Source organism: Plodia interpunctella, chromosome 11 (assembly GCF_027563975.2).
Source record: "Plodia interpunctella isolate USDA-ARS_2022_Savannah chromosome 11, ilPloInte3.2, whole genome shotgun sequence".
NCBI classification, from domain to species: Eukaryota; Metazoa; Arthropoda; class Insecta; order Lepidoptera; family Pyralidae; genus Plodia; species Plodia interpunctella.
This window is the reverse complement of record NC_071304.1, coordinates 4,194,012-4,215,885: the sequence shown is the minus strand read 5'-3', so window position 1 is coordinate 4,215,885 and position 21,874 is coordinate 4,194,012. Positions and strand designations below refer to the sequence as shown.

At 32.9% G+C, this 21,874-nt stretch overlaps 1 protein-coding gene across 4 annotated transcripts in view; it reads left to right on the top strand.

Moving 5' to 3' along the window:
- LOC128673548 (uncharacterized) overlaps positions 1–11,516 on the top strand; it is a 74,349-nt gene extending 62,833 nt beyond the window's left edge. For 3 of the 4 annotated variants that reach the window (XM_053751473.1, XM_053751472.2, XM_053751470.1), the window contains exons 5-6: positions 8,769–8,991; positions 9,068–11,516. In XM_053751473.1, coding sequence (XP_053607448.1) covers positions 8,769–8,991; positions 9,068–9,150 — 306 coding nt within the window. In that variant the 3' untranslated portion in view covers positions 9,151–11,516. The remainder of the gene's footprint in view (positions 1–8,768; positions 8,992–9,067) is intronic. The other variant, XR_008405094.1, reaches the window with a different exon arrangement.
- The last annotated feature ends 10,358 nt before the right edge of the window (positions 11,517–21,874 follow it).

The following is a 21,874-nucleotide window of genomic DNA, read 5'->3' as shown; positions in this document are numbered from 1 at the left end:
ACATATGAATGAAATTGACATAAGAAGTAACATATTGACATGGTATTATAAATATAGATGAATTAAAGAATAAAATTATACAGCCAAGTGGCAATTTAATTGACATTAGAATATTTTCATAAGTATAATTACAGTTTTTGTCTTTGAAAATGGATAACATAACCATTAGAAAAAAATTACACAGATCTATATCAGAAACGGACGTAACAAAAATGACGATGGAATGTAATAGCAATATTTTAAATTCTACTATTATGGACACTACTATGTACAGCCTGCAAAATGTAACTACAAATGATACATCTTATGTTGAAGATTTAAAAACAGAATTAGAAACTGTAAGAGAGAAATTATTAATTGCAGACTTGGAAATAGAAAATTTAAATATAGAAAACATTAAAATGAAGCAAAAAATACATGAGCAGGATAAAAAAATGGAATTACTAAAAAAACTTACGACTAATAATTTAACTGAAAACAAAATTATGTCCACACCAATTAGAAGGAAGATTTTACATATAAAGATGCGTACGCCAAGAATATCACCATTACATCTGGACAGAAGCGTTTTGGCCAATACGCATAACCCAGGAATAAAAAGTAAGGACGTAACATTCCGTCTTGAAAGAAATACCCCAAGCAAAATTAACTCGTGTTTACAGCAACTATCTACTGACACTAGTGATAATACTTTTTCTCCAGAAAATTTTAACAAAAATATCTACAAGAAAGAGATTCACAAACAAGTTCCCACCAAAAAGGTTATTATACTATCTGATGAACAAGGACGTGGGCTCAGAAATCAACTTCAAGAATTATTGGGCTCTGACTACACTGTTATCTGTTTTTCTAAGCCAGGTGCATCAAGTAGCAATATATTAAATAATTATTTATATGACGAGTTGAACAAGCTAACTAAAAATGATACTGTTGTTTTTTTGGGTGGAATAAATGACAAAAATCCTTACAATTTACAAACAGAAATTATGAAATGGCTTCATTCTCTAAAACATACAAATGTTATTGTAAGTGAAATTCCATATAATAACAATTTAAATGAAAAGAAAATAAATTATACACTTCAATTTTTATGTAGACAAAATAATGATGTTATATTTATGGATATGAATTATAGTAGGATTCTGCCTCGAAAGAAACACTTTGTAACTAACTTAGCTAGATGCCTATTAAAGGAAATATTATACATTGGCTACCAAGTTCAATTACAGTCCTATAAACAATTTGTACAGAATAATATAAATCAAAATAATAATTGCGATTGTAAAAATAAAGATTTTAAAGATAATTCAACCCAAACATATTTTGATTGTAATTTAGTAATACCTAATGATTCAAATGATATTCCTTCAAATGACATGAATAAAATTAATGAAGCTTGTGACATTATAAATTCTAATAAAAATAATAATAATATGGACTCGAATACTGAAAATTATAATAACGACAGTAATAATTTATTTCGTTCATAATAATATAAATATAATGCATCAGAATATAAACGGACTTATAAAAAAATCAGATATGTTACTAATTAGCTTAGACGAATTAGAAGATGAAGGAATACCTATTGATATTTTATGTGTTACTGAACATAACATGTGTAAAGGTGATGAGCATAGGTTAAAGTTATGTAATTTTAAATTAGCATCGTATTTTATGAGACATGATAGGGACGGGGGCTCTTGTATTTTAATAAGAAACTATTACAAGTTTAATGAACTCACAGAATTTACCAGTATGTCTGTTCCAAATATATTTGAATGCTCTGCAATTGAACTTCCAGTGCAAAAAGTAGTGGTTATATGTATTTACAGAAGTCCCAAAAATAGTAATTCTAATGTAGAAAGGTTCTTCAACAAACTTGATGTGATTTTAATGAAACAAAAACCTAACTATAAAGTTGTTATTTGTGGAGACTTCAATATAGATATTCTGGTGAAAACTAAACAATCTGGTGATTTCCGCAATTTATTATACATACACAATCTTAAGTTCCAGTTTGAACAAGTTACTCGCGTATCAAGCAAGACTTGTTTGGACAATATCATTCACAATTCTAATAAATGTAAGGGTGAGGTACGTGAATTTTCATTGTCAGATCATACTGCGCAAATAATAACATTTCCTGTCAAAAAATATTGCCGTCTAAAATACTGGTTCAAAATGAAACGAAACTACTCGAAGTATAATAGACAAATTTTTATCAAATACTTAAGCCAAATAAGGTTTGAAAATGTTTGCCAAGAAATGGACCCAAATGCAGCATACAATGAGTTTCATGATATATTTAAGTTACTATATGATCTATGTTTTCCAATAGTAAAAATAAAAATTAACACACTTAAAAAACCCAGTTGGATATCGAAAGGTATTAAAATATGTAGTAAACGTAAGAGAGCTTTACTATGGAAATATAGAACGGACCCTACGAAAGACAACGAATTGTCGATGCGCTTGTATAACAAAAGATATAAACGAATAATAACACTTACCCAAAAGTCTAGGAATAACTATCTTATCAATAACTCGAAAAATAAAAGCAAAGCCACTTGGAATATAATTAACCAAAATAAATATATTGTACCTAAAGAAAATATTGATAAAATTAATGTTGATAATAAAATTATTACTAATCCCATAGATATAGCGAATTCATTTAATGATTATTTTATTGACGAAACAAAATCTGACAAATTTACTAATAATTATTCAAATACAATAAATAACAATAATTTAAATTCAATATTTTTGACTCCGATTATTCCATCTGACATTTATGAATTAATTAAATCATTAAAAAATACAAAAAGCACTGGTTATGATGACATAGCCACTATGATCGTAAAAGATGTTGCGCATATTATCAGTCCCGTACTATGTAACATTATAAACAATATTATGGAAAAAGGTGTTTTTCCTGACAAACTTAAAATTTCTATAATAAAACCACTGCATAAGAAAAATGATAAGACAAAAATGAATAACTTTAGACCCCTTGCTATGGGATCAATTTTCTCTAAAATAATAGAAAAGGTCATACACAGAAAACTATATAATTTTTTGGAATCACATAATATACTTTCACCCCAACAGTATGGTTTCAGAGAAAAAAAGTCAATTAACATGGCCATTTATGACTTTTTATATAGAGTTATGGCACAGGTTGATAATAGAAAACCGAGTGTTGGTCTATTTATGGATATGTCGAAGGCATTTGATCGTGTTGTGCATGAAATTCTATTGCACAAACTGTGCACTTACGGTATCCGTGGCAACGCGCTCAAACTGATGGAGTCATATCTAAAGGACCGACAGCAGATAACTCAAATTGATAAGATTTGTGACAAATCCAAAACAGAACTTAGTTACTACTCACAAGCTAGAAAAGTTACATGTGGCATACCGCAGGGGAGTGTATTAGGTCCACTATTATTTTTAGTATATATTAATGATTTACCTTCAGTAACAGAACATCATGTTACACTTTTTGCTGACGATAGTACCATTTTATTAACAGGGACTGAATCCCATAACATGGAGACTGAAATTATAAAAACATTGACATTAATAACAGAATGGCTAAATAATAATAAATTGAAAATTAACATTGAAAAGACGAAACTAATAAATTTTAAACAAAGACATAATGAAAATTCCAAACTTGACATTACATTCTTGGACCAAACTATTACCGAAACAGAGGTCAATAAATTTTTAGGTTTATATATTGACAATAAACTAAAATGGAAGACGCATCTAGATTACTTACGCAAACGGTTAAATCAATACTCATATGCACTCTCAAGACTACAAAAAATTGTAAATATAAATACTGTTCTAACAGCATATCATGCGTATGTAGTGTCATCATTAAAATATGGAGTCATATTTTGGGGGAACTCAACTGACAAAGAAATGATATTAAAAGCCCAGAAACGTTGCATTAGATCTATTTTCTATTTAAAACCAACTGACTCATGTGTACCATATTTTAAAAAGCATAAGTTGCTTACCCTGCCCTGCATATATATTTTCGAATGTGCTCTTTTTGTACACACAAACAAACATTTGTTTTCACATCACACCAGCGCGCGTCATTGTACCAAAGTTATTCAATATGCATGTAAAACAAAACTAATGAGCAATAGTGTATTTGGCAAAGCCCCTTTAATATATAATAAATTGCCGAAATCGCTACAATTGACCATAGATGTGGGTAGTTTCAAAAGAAGCCTCCACGATTTGTTAGTTCAGAAATGTTATTATAATCTTAATCATTTTATGAGTGACAAATTGTAATCTTTATTAATTTAATTAGCTATTATATATTTAATTATTCTGACTGACATTTCTATGATTTAATTTTGATTTAATTTTATTTTAAATAATGTTTTCTAAATTTAATAGGTACTAATATTGACAAGATTATGTACGCCTGCCAGGCAGAAAACAGAGTTCTGTTATATTAACATTTTTATCGAGCCATTGTACCTGTTTTCACGAATAAATGAATTTTGATTTGATTTGATTTGATTTGATTTGTTCTGTCTTCTGTGTAGGTAAAAATTAACTTTAAAGTTAACAGGACGTAATACACTCTAATAAAAATTTATTTGACGTGATTAGGAAACTAGGCAAATATGACTAGTGTATTGAGTATAAATATCTACATTCTACACAGATCGCTGTGGTGCGCAAGTAAATTGAATTTGGTCCGTCTGTAGAGAAAAGGTTTATTCGATTCGAGATAAATGAGACAGGGAATTGTATGTAAAGTAGACAATGCGTTGTAGTCGGCTCGTCGGTTGTGTTGTTATTTCGATTTAGTTTGTTATTTAAAATTGTAAAATAAGAGATGGCTAAGAATATAATTCTTAGCAAGCGACGGAGAGCGAAGAAAGATTTGAAAAGGATTTATAAATCTGTTAAAATGTTTTTTGATATTATATCTACCATGGTAGGCAATACTACTCGTAAAGCGCCACTAAGACAATGTTTAATGACACATGATTATAATAACTTCACTTTGTACTTTTTCTCTCTTTCTCACCTGAGTCACCATGTCCAGTTGCTTTCTCATTCAACTTCATTTTATACTAATACTATATTTTTGTAACCCATGTTTCTCATTGAAGTAATTGGGCGAAGAAAATATAAATTTGACAATGAACGTAGATACACTCTCATCACTTTTATCTAACTAGAATGTTCCTGAAACTTCCTTAAACCACCTAGCTTGTCTAATTATGAAATCTTTGCTGTATTTAGTTAGCAACTTCAGCTTTTGTAACATGTTTACTCTTTAACTTTCATGCCAAGAACTATGAAGAACCAAGCCAAGTTTTCCTGTATAATTAGATAATACTTTGTATAGTTAATCCAACAGATTAACTTGAACTAAGTCTTCGAATGTTCTCGTCATACACTCATTAGTATTAGACAACTTAATTTTTATTATATACTCCATTATATGATAGGAAAAATTATCCGGCTAGCCAATCAGTCTCAAGACTATATGTAGACCAAACAGAATAATGTCTTTTTACTCTTCGCCGAGCCCTTCTCTTCAGATAAAGTATTTGAGGTCAGGTTTCCTTGCACATTTGCATAGAGAATTGTCTGGGGTCAAACACACTAAGAGCTATGCCCCAATGCTCAGTCGTGCTCCGTTGCGACGACGTACTACGTTGCTGATCTGTCTGGCTCCGTTGTTTTCTATTTGTTTTGACACTGGCGTGCATTGATATACGTCAGTGTCAACGGATGTCAACATGACAGACGACGACTAAGTAATGGGTCATGGCTCTAATGTATGGTTTTTCGTGCAAACAGTAGGTATACTCTCTGTAACATACCTACTAATTCCATGGGTTGTTCCTCGATATTTCCTTACTTTCTATGTAGACAAAAATCATGACGAAACTTGCAATAGTACCTGCACACTGGTAATCTATTTATTGACGCTTATTAAATTAAATTAAATCACATGATTTTGGCTTAAACAATTCGAAACCAGTATCGCACTAGAATCTAACGTCACTGTTATATATACTCACACTTCAATAGAAGAAGAATAAACAATAAACCCTCTATATTTATATTGTCAATGTCAACAATCCAATGGTTGTCAGACATACAAGTGGAACTGGAAATGTACTTAGTTTGTTTTCACAACGCTACAGAAGTAATAGAATTTGCGTTATAAAGTAAACTAGTAAATCTAAATTGAGAGCGAAAGCGTTGTGCTATTGTACCGTCGATAATATAGAAACCATACAATGCACCGGAGACTCACGCGGCTCATGTTGATGTAATTGAATACAGAATCCAATTTGCATGGCTTACTAATAATACTGATTGGATTCTATGATATCGCGGTACACTAAAAATCTTTTTAAATTTATAATAAACTAGTGACCCGGCTTCGCTAAGGTAAAACCATAATAAATAATGCCTACACCTAAACCTTCATCTGGAATCACACTAGGTATTTATTAAAAAAAGCGGGATCAAAATCCGTTGCGTAGTTTTAATCAAAGGGTTTGGTTGCATTGACAACTTATTTAAACTTCAACGGCGCGCCAGTTAAAATCAACGTCAAATTTGACGTTGTAACTCTCCCTAAGCCCGTTTAGTACATACTAGTTTGCGCGATTGATATTTGTAATTATGATTCCAAATTCGACAGGTAGTTTGCGTGCTTAGATTCATCGTAAACAATGTTCAAATTTCAACTGACATGAACTGTCAATGAACGAGGTGAGCGAGGCGAAAGAAGAGTGATTTCATATTCGAATTTAGTCAATCGATAGACAAAGATCGATTTTTATAATTCGAAGTTAAGAACAAAAAAAAATAGGAAAACCTTTTTTTATTTATAAATACTGAGTAATGTACTTAAAGGAATTATTTACAAAGGAAAACACAAAGCAACCAATTGGGAATGTATTCATCGGCCTTTATTCACAGCGTAGCACGTAGTTTTCTCAATTTGCAAGATACTTAATAATCTTCACTACCTAACACTACCTAATACGAATAGTTTAATATTCCCGAGAATCTTTAGAAGCTTTTGCGAGAGTACGTTTACTTTGTTTGCCATTAGGAAGCTCATTGTAACGCGACTCAAAGCTCGAGGTACTCTTTAAATCTTCACTAATGGCCTTTTAAAACAGGCTGTATATTTCACCAAAATGTTCCCCTTTATTCTCAGTAGCATTCCTTAAAATATTTATGCCTAATTAGCTGCTTGAATCTTTGGTATAATTATCTGGTGTTAGCTCGGCTTAATTTTTAGGTTAAACATTGATTACAGCTAACTTCTTTATAGAATTGCTTTAAACACGTCATATTTACAATCCTTGATTGAAGGAAAAGTCGAAGCTCTGAGAGAGAAAGGAGAGCTAAAAAGAGCATTCATGGATAAGTTGAAAGAAATGGCAAGGATTGTGTCGTATGGGGAGATAAATCGACGGCAGAGTTTAAATGTAAATGTTGGCTACTCTATCGGCAAGAACAACGGTCTTAATTAAATGCTTGATGATAAAATATATTGACACGATACTTAGAGACAGACAGCAGGAAGCGACGTTATTTTATACTATGCAGTGTCGCCATCTTGTGTGGTCATAGAAATTTGAACAATTTATTTTTTATAAATTATGTTCACATAATATACTTATATAGTTACAATACTTTGCAAGAAAAAGAATTTATGAAATAAAACTTTTGAATAATTTTCGTTGTGTTGTTGGAAATACGTGCAATTTTATTAATTGTGCTAAATGCTGTCTGCAAAGTTTAGATTTAAACTTTTCTAAATGTTGTAAAACTTAATTAATGATGAATATATTACTAATTAAGACCATTTCTCAGTTTTAAAGTAGTTTTAAAGTTAATAATAGGCACCTACGTGTCCTTCTTTCAAACTTTTTACTTCAATGTTTTGTAAATCAATCACCACGATAGATCTTTCGATTACGTTATAAAAAAAGAAAGAGTTTGGTAACATCTCTAATTTGATTTCTATCTCACACATCATTATTATTTTAAACTTCATGACTTCTACATCAATCAGACTCATGTTTGCTTTTCTAAACAATTTGATTAAAACTAACATGAGAATCAGCTTAGACTACGGTTCCATAATCCTTTAGTCGACTTTAATAAAATGTAACACCAATATTATCATTAACACACTCAAAAAGAAGAAGTATTAATAACGGTTTTCTAAATGTGTATTTATCCAGACTTATTATTATTCCAATATTGTAAATAAATTCAAAACATCTGACACCATCTCAGTTTGACTTGGCAGCTTTGTGTCCCGTATCAACGTCATGTTAATGTTTTTTTTATTTCCCATTTTATAATGATTACATTATTTAATAATAACTGACGTCTTTATCTAGCAGTGGTATATTTGCCTAAATCACCATTAACTTCACCTCTCTTCTCCACTTTCTTTAAGTTTTACGTGTTTTCCCTACGTTTTTTGTCTATGTTGATATTGACATCCTTTGTTTAAGTCCAGCTTAAGAATGTATTCATTCGTTGGTAGAATAATCTTGTATCTGGTATGGGCATTACTTATCCATGATCAAAAAACAGCAACACTATAGTTTCTTTTCCATATGCCTTATTATTCTGTTTTTGTTACTGTTTATGATGAAAGAAACAGAGGTAAGGGATGTACCTCTCTATCTTTCATCACGTTTCTTCGTCTAATTACAAAATCTTGTTCCCAGCCTGACGTGTGGCAGCGAACCGAGCTGAGTCCAATGCAACCGGGAGGTTTACAAAAATCCTGGCGCGTGTTGCGCGTGCGCATCCCGCAGACGGTCAGTGGTGCGCTGCGCGTTCGATGCGAAGCTATTGTCAAGAGCGAGCCGCCTGTGGTCAAGGACACCACCTCCATCATCACTGTGCACTCGAGGACGCAACTCTCCAAATATGTGTCAAATAGTAGAGGTGTTATTATTATGAATATTCCCTTTTTTTTATTACAAAATTATCCTGTTTTTAATAACTATTTCTGTTGTTTCAGGTGTAAAATTAGCCACGAATGCAATATTTCTAGTTACTGTGTTATGGACATTTAACGAAATATCAAGATTCATGAGCTTATGAGAGTCGACTAGAATCAAAACTGGTGATATTAGGGTGTAAGTGTAGATATCGGATGGCCTGCGTCAAGTATACAGAGTGTTACAAAATTCGTATGTATAACGAATTAGTAAGATACGGTACCTTATGTAGACCTTTTATGCTAAAGACTTGTCAGTCGCGTCTGCTGTTACAAATACGAAAACCTTCTTACGAGTACCCTTTTTAGAAGTGTTATTATTAAACTTCGCATGCGATCTACCCAAGGTACCATATCTTCGTGTGTATATAGGAATTTTCTAACAGCCTGTACTTGACAACAAATATAAAGTTATAAAAATAATCTATATAGAACAAAAAGGGACAAAGAAATAGAAATGCACTTGATACTTAAAGAGATTTAGTGATGCATCTAGCAGCATAATTCGTATGTTATTATTTAAATCATCAAATACAATAAAGTCCATATTGCTGCCATCAGACGGGAAAATGCATATCTGTTTTTTTATTATGAGTTTTATACATATTCGGAACTATGGTTACGAAAAAAAGAAAAAATGATCTGAGTATGTAGATAAAATTTTTGGCCGTGGCTTCACCTGCTTGCATTTCCCATTGGAGTAAACTTTCCAGTATAAAAGGTACTCTATGATGTATGCAAAATTTCATTAAGATTGATTGAGTCGTTAAACAAACTCAATTTGATTTTTAAAATATACAACGAAATTATTGAAAAATATCATACACTTCTTTTTTCCATATGACGGCAGATTAGTTCCAGTCATAAAATCCTTATTTCTATGATTCCAATTTATAGCCACTGGTTCGGAAAGATTTGTGACATTGTACGAGAGATTGTACTCGTATGTATCTAATCGATTGTAGTCAGTTGTCTAAATTCGTTCATTCGTTAAAGTTTTGTCTAGTTAATAAAAAAATAAACGACTGACCACAAATAGTCATCAAACTGTATAGATCATTATTGATTCTATATGCATCTAAACTTTACCTACCAGAAAAATGAGAGTTGTGGGTGGCAATTTTTTAAAATTATGAATTGTAAGTATATCAGTAACGAATTTTGTTGATATGTGTACCTACTCCTATATATTGTGAATATTTAGCTAATTTCAAAAAAATCTCCCATTTATGGAAGTATTCATTCTACAACGTGCCATCAACGAGTGGAAAATTTGAAACAAAATGCGATGGGCCCAAATTCCTCCATTGCTCCGTCGTGTTTCTTTGGCGATGACGCCGCGTGTGTTGTGCTCCGTGGTTTTAATGTTGATGTCGACAATGTCGGAGCAATGTGGCCTGGCCCTAAATATTATTTTGTTTTTAAAAAATAAGGCGTGCTTCACATGACAGCTAAATTGAATTTTAACTGCACATCGCTGTAGTAGTATCGTGCCGTTGTAGGCTCAGAGTAACGTATCTAAATACCTATAGAACCTCATTATGTATCACGGAGTTATTTTTTGTACATTCTAAATTATATTATTAGAACATGTGTAATGTAAATAAACCTTTTGTTAGTATAAAAAGATTATATAGAGCTGTATCGATCTAGTCGGTGTGAATATGGGTTATTGAGAAATAAATTTTTTATGTATAAAATATAAAAGTCCAAGGTTTTCTTGTTATAATATTGGAAATATCGTTTTGTCATCAATATAATGGATATTGTATTTTTTATGAATTGTTGAGTGAACTTTAATATAAAGGCAAACGATTTTGACAAACCCACGTAATTATGAGCTTTCATCCCACATAATTTGTCATTATTCATTATTAGCCGTTTGGTGAATCCTCGTACTTGTGTCAATTATAGATTTTTTTATTATGACGTAATGTATAAGTGATCGTACGCCTCTTTGTTACGCCTACTCTCTCGTTAAGATGTCACTTTATAACTTCCTATTGTAAATAGGCTGTCAATGTACTTTATTAATAAATTCAAGCTATTATAATAATATAAATTTATTTACTCACAAATTTATTTTCCGGGAATTATTTAACGAATTGAAAAAGAAGTTTCCTAAAAAATATTGTAAAAAATGTTAATATTCCAACAGGGTGCTAAAATAAAATAAATAACTCATATTTACGCCGATATTATAAATATTAAAATTACAGATAACTCACATTTATGTTCTCTTTAATATGTCACGTTTTGTAGTTTCTCTGAACGTATTATATATAGATATAATATTATTAGGCATTAATCTATGGCTGTGTTTTCACATAAGATATGTCAATTCTTTGCACGACATTATCTTGTAACTATAATGTACAGTGACACGAAAATTGTTGTGTTTTGATTTCATTTTATTGTATTTATTGTAAAATTTAAATGGAATACGTAAATAAAGTTATCAAGAAACACGTTTTTTTATTTTAATTATTTCAAACTTATGCCAGTCAACTTTAACCTGCGCAGAAAAACCCAAAAACGCTATTTTCTGTAAAAGTCAGCAGCGCGTAGGCTAAAGTTAAGTGAAAGTTAACCAAAAAGTTGACGGGTGCAACTTACCCTTAATTTTAGTCATCATCATTAAGTTATTTTACATGATCCTTGATAACAAAATAACATTTTGAGCAGTCGTTCAATAAAGACCAGGGATGAACACGGCGCGCGGCATGAACACATGAAGGAATCTAGTCTAGTCAAACAGCAGACAAAATAAATAAATAATAATTATAGGGACCAAAGAAGAAGCATTGAAACAAGATTTTCCTAATCTTTTTATGACTATCCAATGTCATTAAACCAATGAGGCGGCGAGCCCCCGAGTTCAAGGCATTATGGTCGCGAATGATGAATCTTTTTCTCTTTAATTTTCTCATTCTCACGTGGAAAGGTTCATGTGAGAATGAGAAACAAAGAGATGTCATTAGAGCAATCCATCGTGGGTATAATTTCCACTTTATTTTCAAAACACCAATAAGTAATACATTGGATCGAAATCTGTCGGTATCTTGATATCCATTTATAATACAATCAACCGAATACATAAATCCCACGTCCAAAACCTGCCTAGATATGTGACACTGAAATATTATAGGCCATATATTCCTACAGCCAGATTCAACTGTGGACTCGTAGAAAATTAATTGCGCATTAGCCAATCTCGACTTTAATGAGGCTGCATGCTGAATTATTGAGCTATGCAATTCGGAAAGCACCTGAATGTTCCGATTCGAGCACCGATTAATATTTTTCAAAAGTTTTTCGAGAAACAACTAAAGACTTTACTTTCCTTCTAGAGCAAGGAACCAAGTAATTACTCGTGATCGCTTTTATATTTTGAAGAATTGGATTTTTATTTTTTTAATTCCTATTCATTTCAAATCCGTGGTTTTCGATGGTGGGTGAGCAGAATGCACTGCTTCGAATAATCGTAAAACTCGATTTCTCATTAATAAGACAGTATCCTTACATATTATAAAACAAAGTCCTCTACCACGCCTGAATGTCTGTTCGCGATAAACTAAAAAAAATATTGTAGGGATTTTCATGCGGTTTTCACCAATACATAGAGTGATTCCTGAGGAAGATTTAGGGATATAATTTATTATGTTTTTACCCGAGCGAAGCTGGGATGGCCCACTAGTATATTATACATATATACGTCTGTCAAGCATATACCTTACCTTGTGCCATCATCTCATGATGATGAACAAAATTTCTGATGGCAAAAATATCTTTAATCAAAGTTCTTCCATCCATATTTAAGCCTTCTAAGCCTAATCCTTTACTTATTAATGTATTTTACCTTTTTAAAGCAAAAAGAAGCCATAATCTAGTTCGAGGGAATTAACGAAATCATTAGTCAGTAATTTCTCGTCCTAGCTCCGGCTCGAGTTAAGCCAAGTTACACCGGTATTCTAATAACTAGACATTTGCATGAGAACAGGCGACTCATAATTTTATTAAGCGTGCAATTCGGGCTGCCAGCCACAAATGCTCCTCCTGGATAGAGTAATCAGTTGATTAGCATTTAGATTCCATTAGTTGTATATTTACATTCCTTATCAATAATATGAAGAAAGATGTGTTTCAGAGTGGTTTAAGAATTCTTCAAAGTTTGGACTTTTTAGTGCCATATCGGATTTAGTCTTCAAGATTTGTTAACAAATTCTGTCAAATTCTATTTTTGTGTCATTTTATTTTGTGACTGTGTATGAACGACCCACGGCACATATTCTTTTTACCTGAGTTCTCTGTTTACTACGGCGCGTAACAACCGAAAGACTCATAAGGCACAAAACATGGAGAAAATAAATAAAAAGCCTTATAACTCCGTTTATGATGGCAACGACCTGAAAATAAATTTAAATCTTCTTGCGCTTACGCGTCATCAAATACTCATTGTTATTTGATTGTAATTTTTGTTTATTCAGTTAATCATTTTTTATTAAAAAGGAATCTTAGTTGACGCTCAGCATGGTGGGTCCGATGGACATATAAACGAAAACGAAAGTACAAACATTTCCATTAAACCCAAGACCAGATTAAAGATGGTAAGCGAATCTTTTATTTAGTTTGTACTATCTACAGCTAATTATTTATTTTTTATTATTTATAATTATTATGATTATCTCGCCCCTGTATTTCCAAAATTGTTGTCACCAAGTTGGTCGATCGCTCACCCAAAGCTTGGCGAGCTTTGGGTGAGCGATCGACTAACTTTTATTCAGTGATTGTTGATTTATGCGTAGCCCATCTCAGAATACCGCTTATAAAAAACTTTTCAATTTTGATGATACAACTGTTAAATCCTCTTTGGGAATGAATCTGTCAAGGTTCCTTAACCCATATTTTTTTCGTATGGGAGGATATGATATTGTAAGGAAAAGAGAGTGATAATTAGTAAGGAATCGCACGCCGCGTGGAAACCTTATTTCCGTACCTTCAACATTACATCACATACCACAAACGGTTGCTCGGCAGGGAGTCGAGTAATTTCGCCGTCGCTGGGTTCATATTACCCGTATTTCTAATACAAATGATCTGCAGTTCCGTCGGGACGTGCCAAAATGGCTAAATTAAAACGTAGTACTTCGGAAATTTGTTGCGTACATAAAAAGCCACAACGCAACATTGGCGGATCTCCAGATAGGCCCGGGGTTAAAATGAAGTTTTAATAAGGGTTTTTTTATCTTTATGTTTCGTAAACTAGCGCAGTACAAGACATCACATTTACATGTCGTAGTTTTTTGGCTTTCGGTAGTTACTTAGAGTGGGCTGCACCGTCTATAACGTGTGTAGAAAAACGCAAAGTGCGCCATATTGTCTAAACGTCAGCGGCGCGCACGTTAAAATCAACGTAAAAGTTGTCGGTGCAACTCACCCTTTTTAACGTTTTTATATGTTGATAAATCAGCAGTTATTCTTTGTAGACAGTATTTTTTGTTTTAGTTCCAAAAGTTAGGAAAGCAAGAAATATTATATGCATACCACTTACTCTTAAATGCATATGAAGCTTATTTTCAAATATTATGAAATAAATTTAGGTTACGTATAGAAGATTCTATATTTACATAGAATTCGGAAAGCCATAGCTTTACGCTCTGCCAAGAAGCACAAAAAGAATTGGACTTTTATGTTCGTCGAGACGGACGACTTTTCCGAACGTCGCTACTAAAACTACCTCAAATAAATGGGTATTTTTTAAACTAGACCAACAAGAATTACAGACCACGGGGTATTAACTTTAGCACTGTAGGTAAATATGGCAATAAATTATTATAAAGGAGAATATTTCCCATGATCAGGTTTACACAAAGAACGATTTTCGAACAATTATGGCTGAAGGTTACGCAAACAAAATTTATACGTAATAGATGCGTTAGTGGTAAATTGGGAAAACTTAGTGTAAATCTAGTGGTAACACTTTTGGTTAATTTACTAACTTGTATTTATTTATAAGAACATTTGTAATATTTTAAGCCTATTTTTATTTTTTTTAATAATTAAAAAGAAAACAATCGGCGTAGATTAATCTCTGGGTTTATCGGAAAAAAAAATATAGCCGATTTATTATTTACCGACCCAAAAAATGCAATGAGAGTTATTACTGGTTATCAGTATATAAATAATATGATGCGAGTAAAAAATGATATGCTCCAACATTTTGATATGAGATTGAATCCGAATAATTCATTGAAGTCCTCGAAATTGGACAGTTGGATTCTCGGCAGCCACTCGGGAGAAAACAGCTGCGAGAAAATTAAAAACCATTTAATAAAATAAAAAACGCAAAAATGGAAATTTACTGGAAATTGAGTTAAGCTTTATGTAAACACATTCTTATTCTCCGTGGTAATTCAAATAGTAATTTTCTCAAGAATACCCATGATATTCCCATATGAAATTCCCATTTTTATGGTTTTATGATTGAAATAAAATATAGCACATTTCTTATCTCAACATGTAGTTTGAAGTACGGAGAAGGACATAGGGTACCTTTCATCCCGGGAAAACAATTGTTCACGTGGAAAATTTACGCGGACGAAGCCGCGGGCAACAGCTAGTATTCAATAAACCGTCTCAGAATCAAACAAACGTGCAAACGCATACCTCATCGGATAACAAATTAAAACTTGTATACAGCGACGGAAAAAAACGTACTATTATGGCATTTTTCCACACATTGGAAGCGGTCGGAATCTATTATGCATGCAAATGTACCTTGGCGTTGTAATATGAGGGAACTGACACAATATCCAACATTTAAAGTTATGCTTGACATAGTAATAAACGTACGAGGCGTACATACTACGGGTTATGAGCCCCTTATCTTCTCAAGTATGTACTGGGGTTACGAACGAGTGTTTTTTTGCTTTACCGGAGACGCTTTAGAGAGTTAATTTGAAGCGAGAAACGGGCAACGATAGTATCGGGAAATGGGGAATGTTAATACAGAAAATGCTTTAGAATCTTTTTAGTACTTATTTAAATAATTCTAAAATGTATAAGACAGGCATGGAAAAATCTACATAATCAACAAACGACAAATACAGCGAACTGTAACATAATTAAATCTTGTTTAAGATTCTCCCTCTCACCTTGCCTTTTCTTAGTTACTTCCTCAGCCGATGAGCGTCTGAGCCCACGGAGTGGCTAGAAAATAATTCAATAAAGCTAAAACATAAGCCTGTTAAAATTTTAGTTTGCGAAATATTCTAAAACTGAGAAGCTGACTGACTAGTACGATATGCTCCAGAAAATGTTTGCTAGGAACGAGTAGGAGTATATAAGCGACGTAAGTGGGAAAGTGGACCGAGGCGCTAAGGCTTGAAGTATGTGTACGATAGAGCCTAGAACATTTCCCAACGCTGAAATAATCTATAAAGTTAGGAACATGGGTACATTTGTTTGTTCTTTTTGCTATAAAGATTACAAAACTAATAGACAATAAACTTAGAAATGATAAATAAAGTCATATTCGTACCTAAAAAAACTTTACGGTAGCATTTGTTGATTTGTTAAGCGTACTTCTAAATGACATGATCCCTTTCTTCTCTGAGTCAGACCTGTAGTCGGAGGATGTTTAGTCGAGAAAGAGAAATATAATTTTCAGATTGTTTACTTGAAAAATAAAATCTACCTCCAATTTAATTTCAACCACATCATCAAAGCCATGTAAATGTGAACAACTATCTATTAAAGTACATATTAAATAACTATATACCACAATGAAGAAAAAGGAACAAGAGCTAAATTAAATCAATCAGAAACATTAGTAAAGTAAACAATATTTTACTCGGAACGCTTATTGCCTCAAAAACATAAAAATCCTCAATAACTGTCCTCGCAGCGAACAATAACTGCAGAGGAAATGCGGCGTGCTCTCCAGATTCCATGCAGGTTTCATTTAAAATCTGAATAAGCGAGACGAGAAAAAAATGCGAAAGCAAATTACAGGAAGCGAAAGAAACTAAAATGCGGGACGGCTTGCTCGGGCTTGAACTATAAAATATTTGCATCCAAACGAGACGCAACAATAAGATGGAATTGCAAAATCCTACCACGGAGTAATGCATACTGCTCTCCCTACCTAATGGCCAAGCGTATATTTCGCTAGAACGTAGCTTTGCAGGAAAATTAGTCAAATAATAAGACGTTTACATTCAGTCGGATTATATTTGTTAACGCTGAAATGTGCTGCGTAAAATAGAACGACTTGTATTATTTTTAGAATTGCTCAGCATGGGTGGATAGATACCATTGTTATTCATGTAAAAATTTGAATTGCATGACGGATATTGTTTTACTTAAATATGATTTAGATATACTGCTTTCACGAATTTATACTTATTTTATTGGGAAATTAGATGATTTCATGTTGATAAACCTTGCTTTAGTCTGTGCGTAATTTTCGCCAGACTCGCTTCCTACTGCGCCAAACTTACTTGATGATTATATAACGTTCAAGTCAAATCAATTTATTAAGATGTCGTTAGTTACCTATATTGTGTTTACTTTTACTCTACTACTTCTCCCCTACCCCGGTCACATCTGTTATCTGTTCCCTTTTTCCTAGATAACCAATAGAATATTCTAAACAATCCCATATTCAATTCGCATAACAAGAAGTCCATATTCCATAAAACACTTCGTGTAGTGTCTTGCGAAGTGGCAACCGTAGATGGAGCCAAATTTAATACGGCGAGGGTCCCGACGGGGGCGGTGCAGGAGTCAGACTGATATTGTGAAACTTTTCTTCGACGCAATCTACATAAAAAATGAGCTGAGGGTTTGTGGTGACCCGCTGGTAAATGAGAGCCTTTGAGCTGTTAATTTTGTTTGCATACAAAATGAAATCTGACATGAAAGTTATTTGTTATACGCTTGATCTCAATGCCGCTTCGGAAAACTAGGACTTTGATTTTAATTATTTTCGTCTTATTTTGTTTTAAAGTTTTTTGTGTCGTTATTTTTTTATATAATAATAATTTCTTCTTCACTTCCTTTTATGCTGATTACGTTTGGTCACAAGCCCGCGTAAACGGTAAAATTCCCCAAGATTGTGCTTGGGAGACTTAGAAACAAGATAAATATATAATAATAGTAAATAGCTACTTCAAATAATATACACTTAATTTCGTTTGTAACCTATGTACATAGGAATTTTGCTGTACAACCACTAAGCTAGTACAGATGAAATCATGTTCTGAATTTCGGGGAAATAAATGAGATCGTGTAGTAGAAAAAAGAGCAAGTGTTTGGTTTTCCACTTAAATCGTCAACTGAGATCTACTTAATTACGATAGTTAAACTCCATTAAAAGTTACATCTTGTAACAATAGTTTGTTTGAACAACAACGTTTATGTTTTGTGAAACAAACATGCATGATCTACGTAACTACAAGTTTAAATTATTCCTTTGGCCTCTTAAGTGGAAAGTTTCTATGCTATTAAAAGCGAACAGGTACAGTTAAATCAAATAAAGTAACTTGCTTATACACAGGTTTCATATTGTTTCTAGATATCTTTTTTTCATAAATACAATCCATGGACATCATAAATTCCACTATTACGCCCAGATAAACATTATCTTGTATGTTTCGAATTTATTTACCCCGTAAAAGGAAAAGATTAGACAATGCGCAGACAGGGGGCTGAGACAATCAGGTCCCCATTTAATCAATATCGAGATATTTGTTCATGGGCAATCAAGGAAGGAGAAGGCATGCTAGAACATTAATATTACCCAGGAATTCTTTGCATTTGTTATATTCCATGTAGGGACCACAATCCTCAGTCACTATTATACATCTAGTCACTATCATATATATCATAGTCGCCTATGATCCTCAAGAAGGAAGTGGAATCTAACAAATACAAAGGCTTCCTCATCTTCATCGTAAGAATGATAATAAGAATAATACCTTTTTTTTCTTCTTATTTAACAGCTATCTTGTCAAAACGAAGTGGTTTATTTCCTATAGAATCAGCTTGGGAGCCTAAATTGGGAAAAGATGCCTGGCGATACCGACATCGCCCGAAACTGGAGGCATAACGAAAAAGTGATATGATGACTGGACTTCATCATAGAGTGCAGAGTTTATGTGTGCTAATGGCCTGATTATTCAGAATGCCAAAGTCTGTAATAAGTGGAAAATAAAAAGTGAATGCGAACTCTAAGCTTCTGCGCCAGCCGAAAGAAGAATCTGGGAAAATACTAGGAGAAGATGAGGGAGAATACTAGGAGAAAATACTAAGAGAATATAAATAGATTAGAATTAGCTTGATAAAGGAATTATAGAAGATAGGAAATATGAAGATATTTTTTATCTTCCATAAACTAGAGGCTGAACTACATAAGTAGGATAGTTCAGTGTAAACTGATTGTCAAAATATAGATTACTTTTATAAGATCACTTGGGCGACTGTACTTTATAGTTCACTTGAACTCCACAAAGAACATGAGCATTGCTCACAACCTCGCAAGCGAGTTACATATTTCTAGCTAATTAACTATCATGAACATACGACTCGGCTTGTTCCCAAATCCGAAAACTTTTAGCCTGTATTCCAATTAAAGACATAATCGGATTATTCTCCCTAGACTATTGGGACGTATGATTTTATAAGCGTTCCTTCTGTAGGTCCCAAAATAGCCTACCTTTTTTCCCAACCACTTCTATTCCTCTCCAGTTGTTACCATCCCTTATCAAAGGCCGACAGTTCATCGGACCATCGCATCTTCAGGCTTCAGTCTTGGGATCTTTTTCCATCAACATGACTACTTGAGTCCCGGTCAAGTAGTCAATTTTTTGGCCCGCCCAATCTCACCTCAATTTCTCAGACTTCCTACCAATGAAAAAATATAATCTGAAATATATCCGAAGATCATTTTTGATTCCATTCCAGCTCCAAATAATTCAACATAAACTGAATAAGGGTCCTATAAGCATTCCGAATTTAGTTTCATTGTGACCACTATCAGCCTTGTAAATTTGCCAGGAATAATGACTGAATACACTATGTAAATGGTTTAATACCGCCATTGTATCAGCTTCCAGACAATTTCGGGCCGTGGTTCAGTTTTGTTTGTTATACCTTTATTAAAGGCTCCGGCGCGCTATTGGACTAATGAAATAAATTGCTAGAATTGACATTTATATGCAAACATCTGATGGAAGATTCAGATCATTTTCTAGCAAATATAAGCAAGTTGTTACGATTCATAAGATACAAAAGCAATCCATCCACTTAAATACTAAAATTATAAATGTGAAAGTCCGTCTGTCTGTCAGGCTGTCAGAACTAAACCGCTAAGCAAATTTAGATAAAATTTAAAATATATATATAGTTCATGACCCGAGGTCTAATATAGGATACCGCGAATAGAGCTGCAGATAACAACACAATAAATAAGAAAGGGGCGTAGTGCATTTAATCAAATAATAAAAACCACGTATCGTGTCGTCGGCAACTTTATTTATTTATTACATAGGTAAGTCAAAATTATGATTTCCACCGGCACGCCAGCTTCTTTCGTCATTTTTTAATTAACTTGAGTGCGTTTGAACTCCATCTTTCAAGCAAAGCAAAGATCATGTCACTTCATCTAAATAAATTTGTAGATTTGGAAGACTGAACTCATTTCTGGGACAGTGCATTTAGATTATCAACTCTATGTTGATAGTACGTCTTTGCAGCGAACATGAAGTTTATTTGACGTCATAGTCGTAAACTAGGTACTCTTGTCTACTCTAGTGAACTCTCATAACTTGTGAAACGGTCCCCACGAATACCGAACTTTGGCAACTTTGAAAAGGTACTATATGAAACATAAGAGTGAAGAAAAATAGAGAAAACTTCGCGTACGTATGTCTTTCTGAACTTTTGGACATGCATGTAAGGATTTTTTGTATTCTTGTAGAAATCGATTGCCTTTTATTAAAAATATTTATTAAAAATTATTCCTTCCTAAATATTCTTTCTTTCTTTGAGTGAACTAGCTCATGTGGCGAGAATGTTGCAAACGTAGGATCTGACTATCACTACTTGGAAACTTAATATTCCATTATGGTACATAATGAAATAGTGATATGATCTATATAAAATTGATTTCTTCCAAATTATATACGTATCAAAATTAATCAGATGAAAAAAATCTCTATCTTGAAAAAATATGAGAAGTAACTCATATTTTTTCATTCGTAAAACAACGACAAAGTACAGTGTACTGTACATGTGGGCGATAAAAATCGAGTTAACTGGTGTGTCAAGTCTATATCCACAAAGATGTGTGTAATGAAAATACTTATAACACGTCTGACGCCTCGATAGCAAATTAGATTTCACTAAGGAGATGTTCCCTTTCAAAACAAAAGGCTTTTACGGTGTGCTCACTTTAAGGTAACAAGCGGACGCAAATATGCTTTTTTTTCGATAAATTTTATTATTGGTAAGTTATGTTCTAACTTATTATATATATTAATCTTTATGAGTGTGGTGGTATTAACATTAACATCTCATCCGAAAATTTAATAAAATTGAGCATTTTGAGGTGCTGTTTGCTGTACAGACCTTAGGTACCTACTGTTCTCTCCAACTTAACGATCTAAACTAATCTGCCTCGCAAATTCGTACTATCAAGTTAATTTTCAATAACTAGTGGCTTTGTGAAATGTAGATTTAATAATATTGCGATTCATTTCTAAATTGTACTGCGCTGTGTTTGAACCGTTCCAATGAATTGATGTAGGTATGTTTCAAAATGACAAA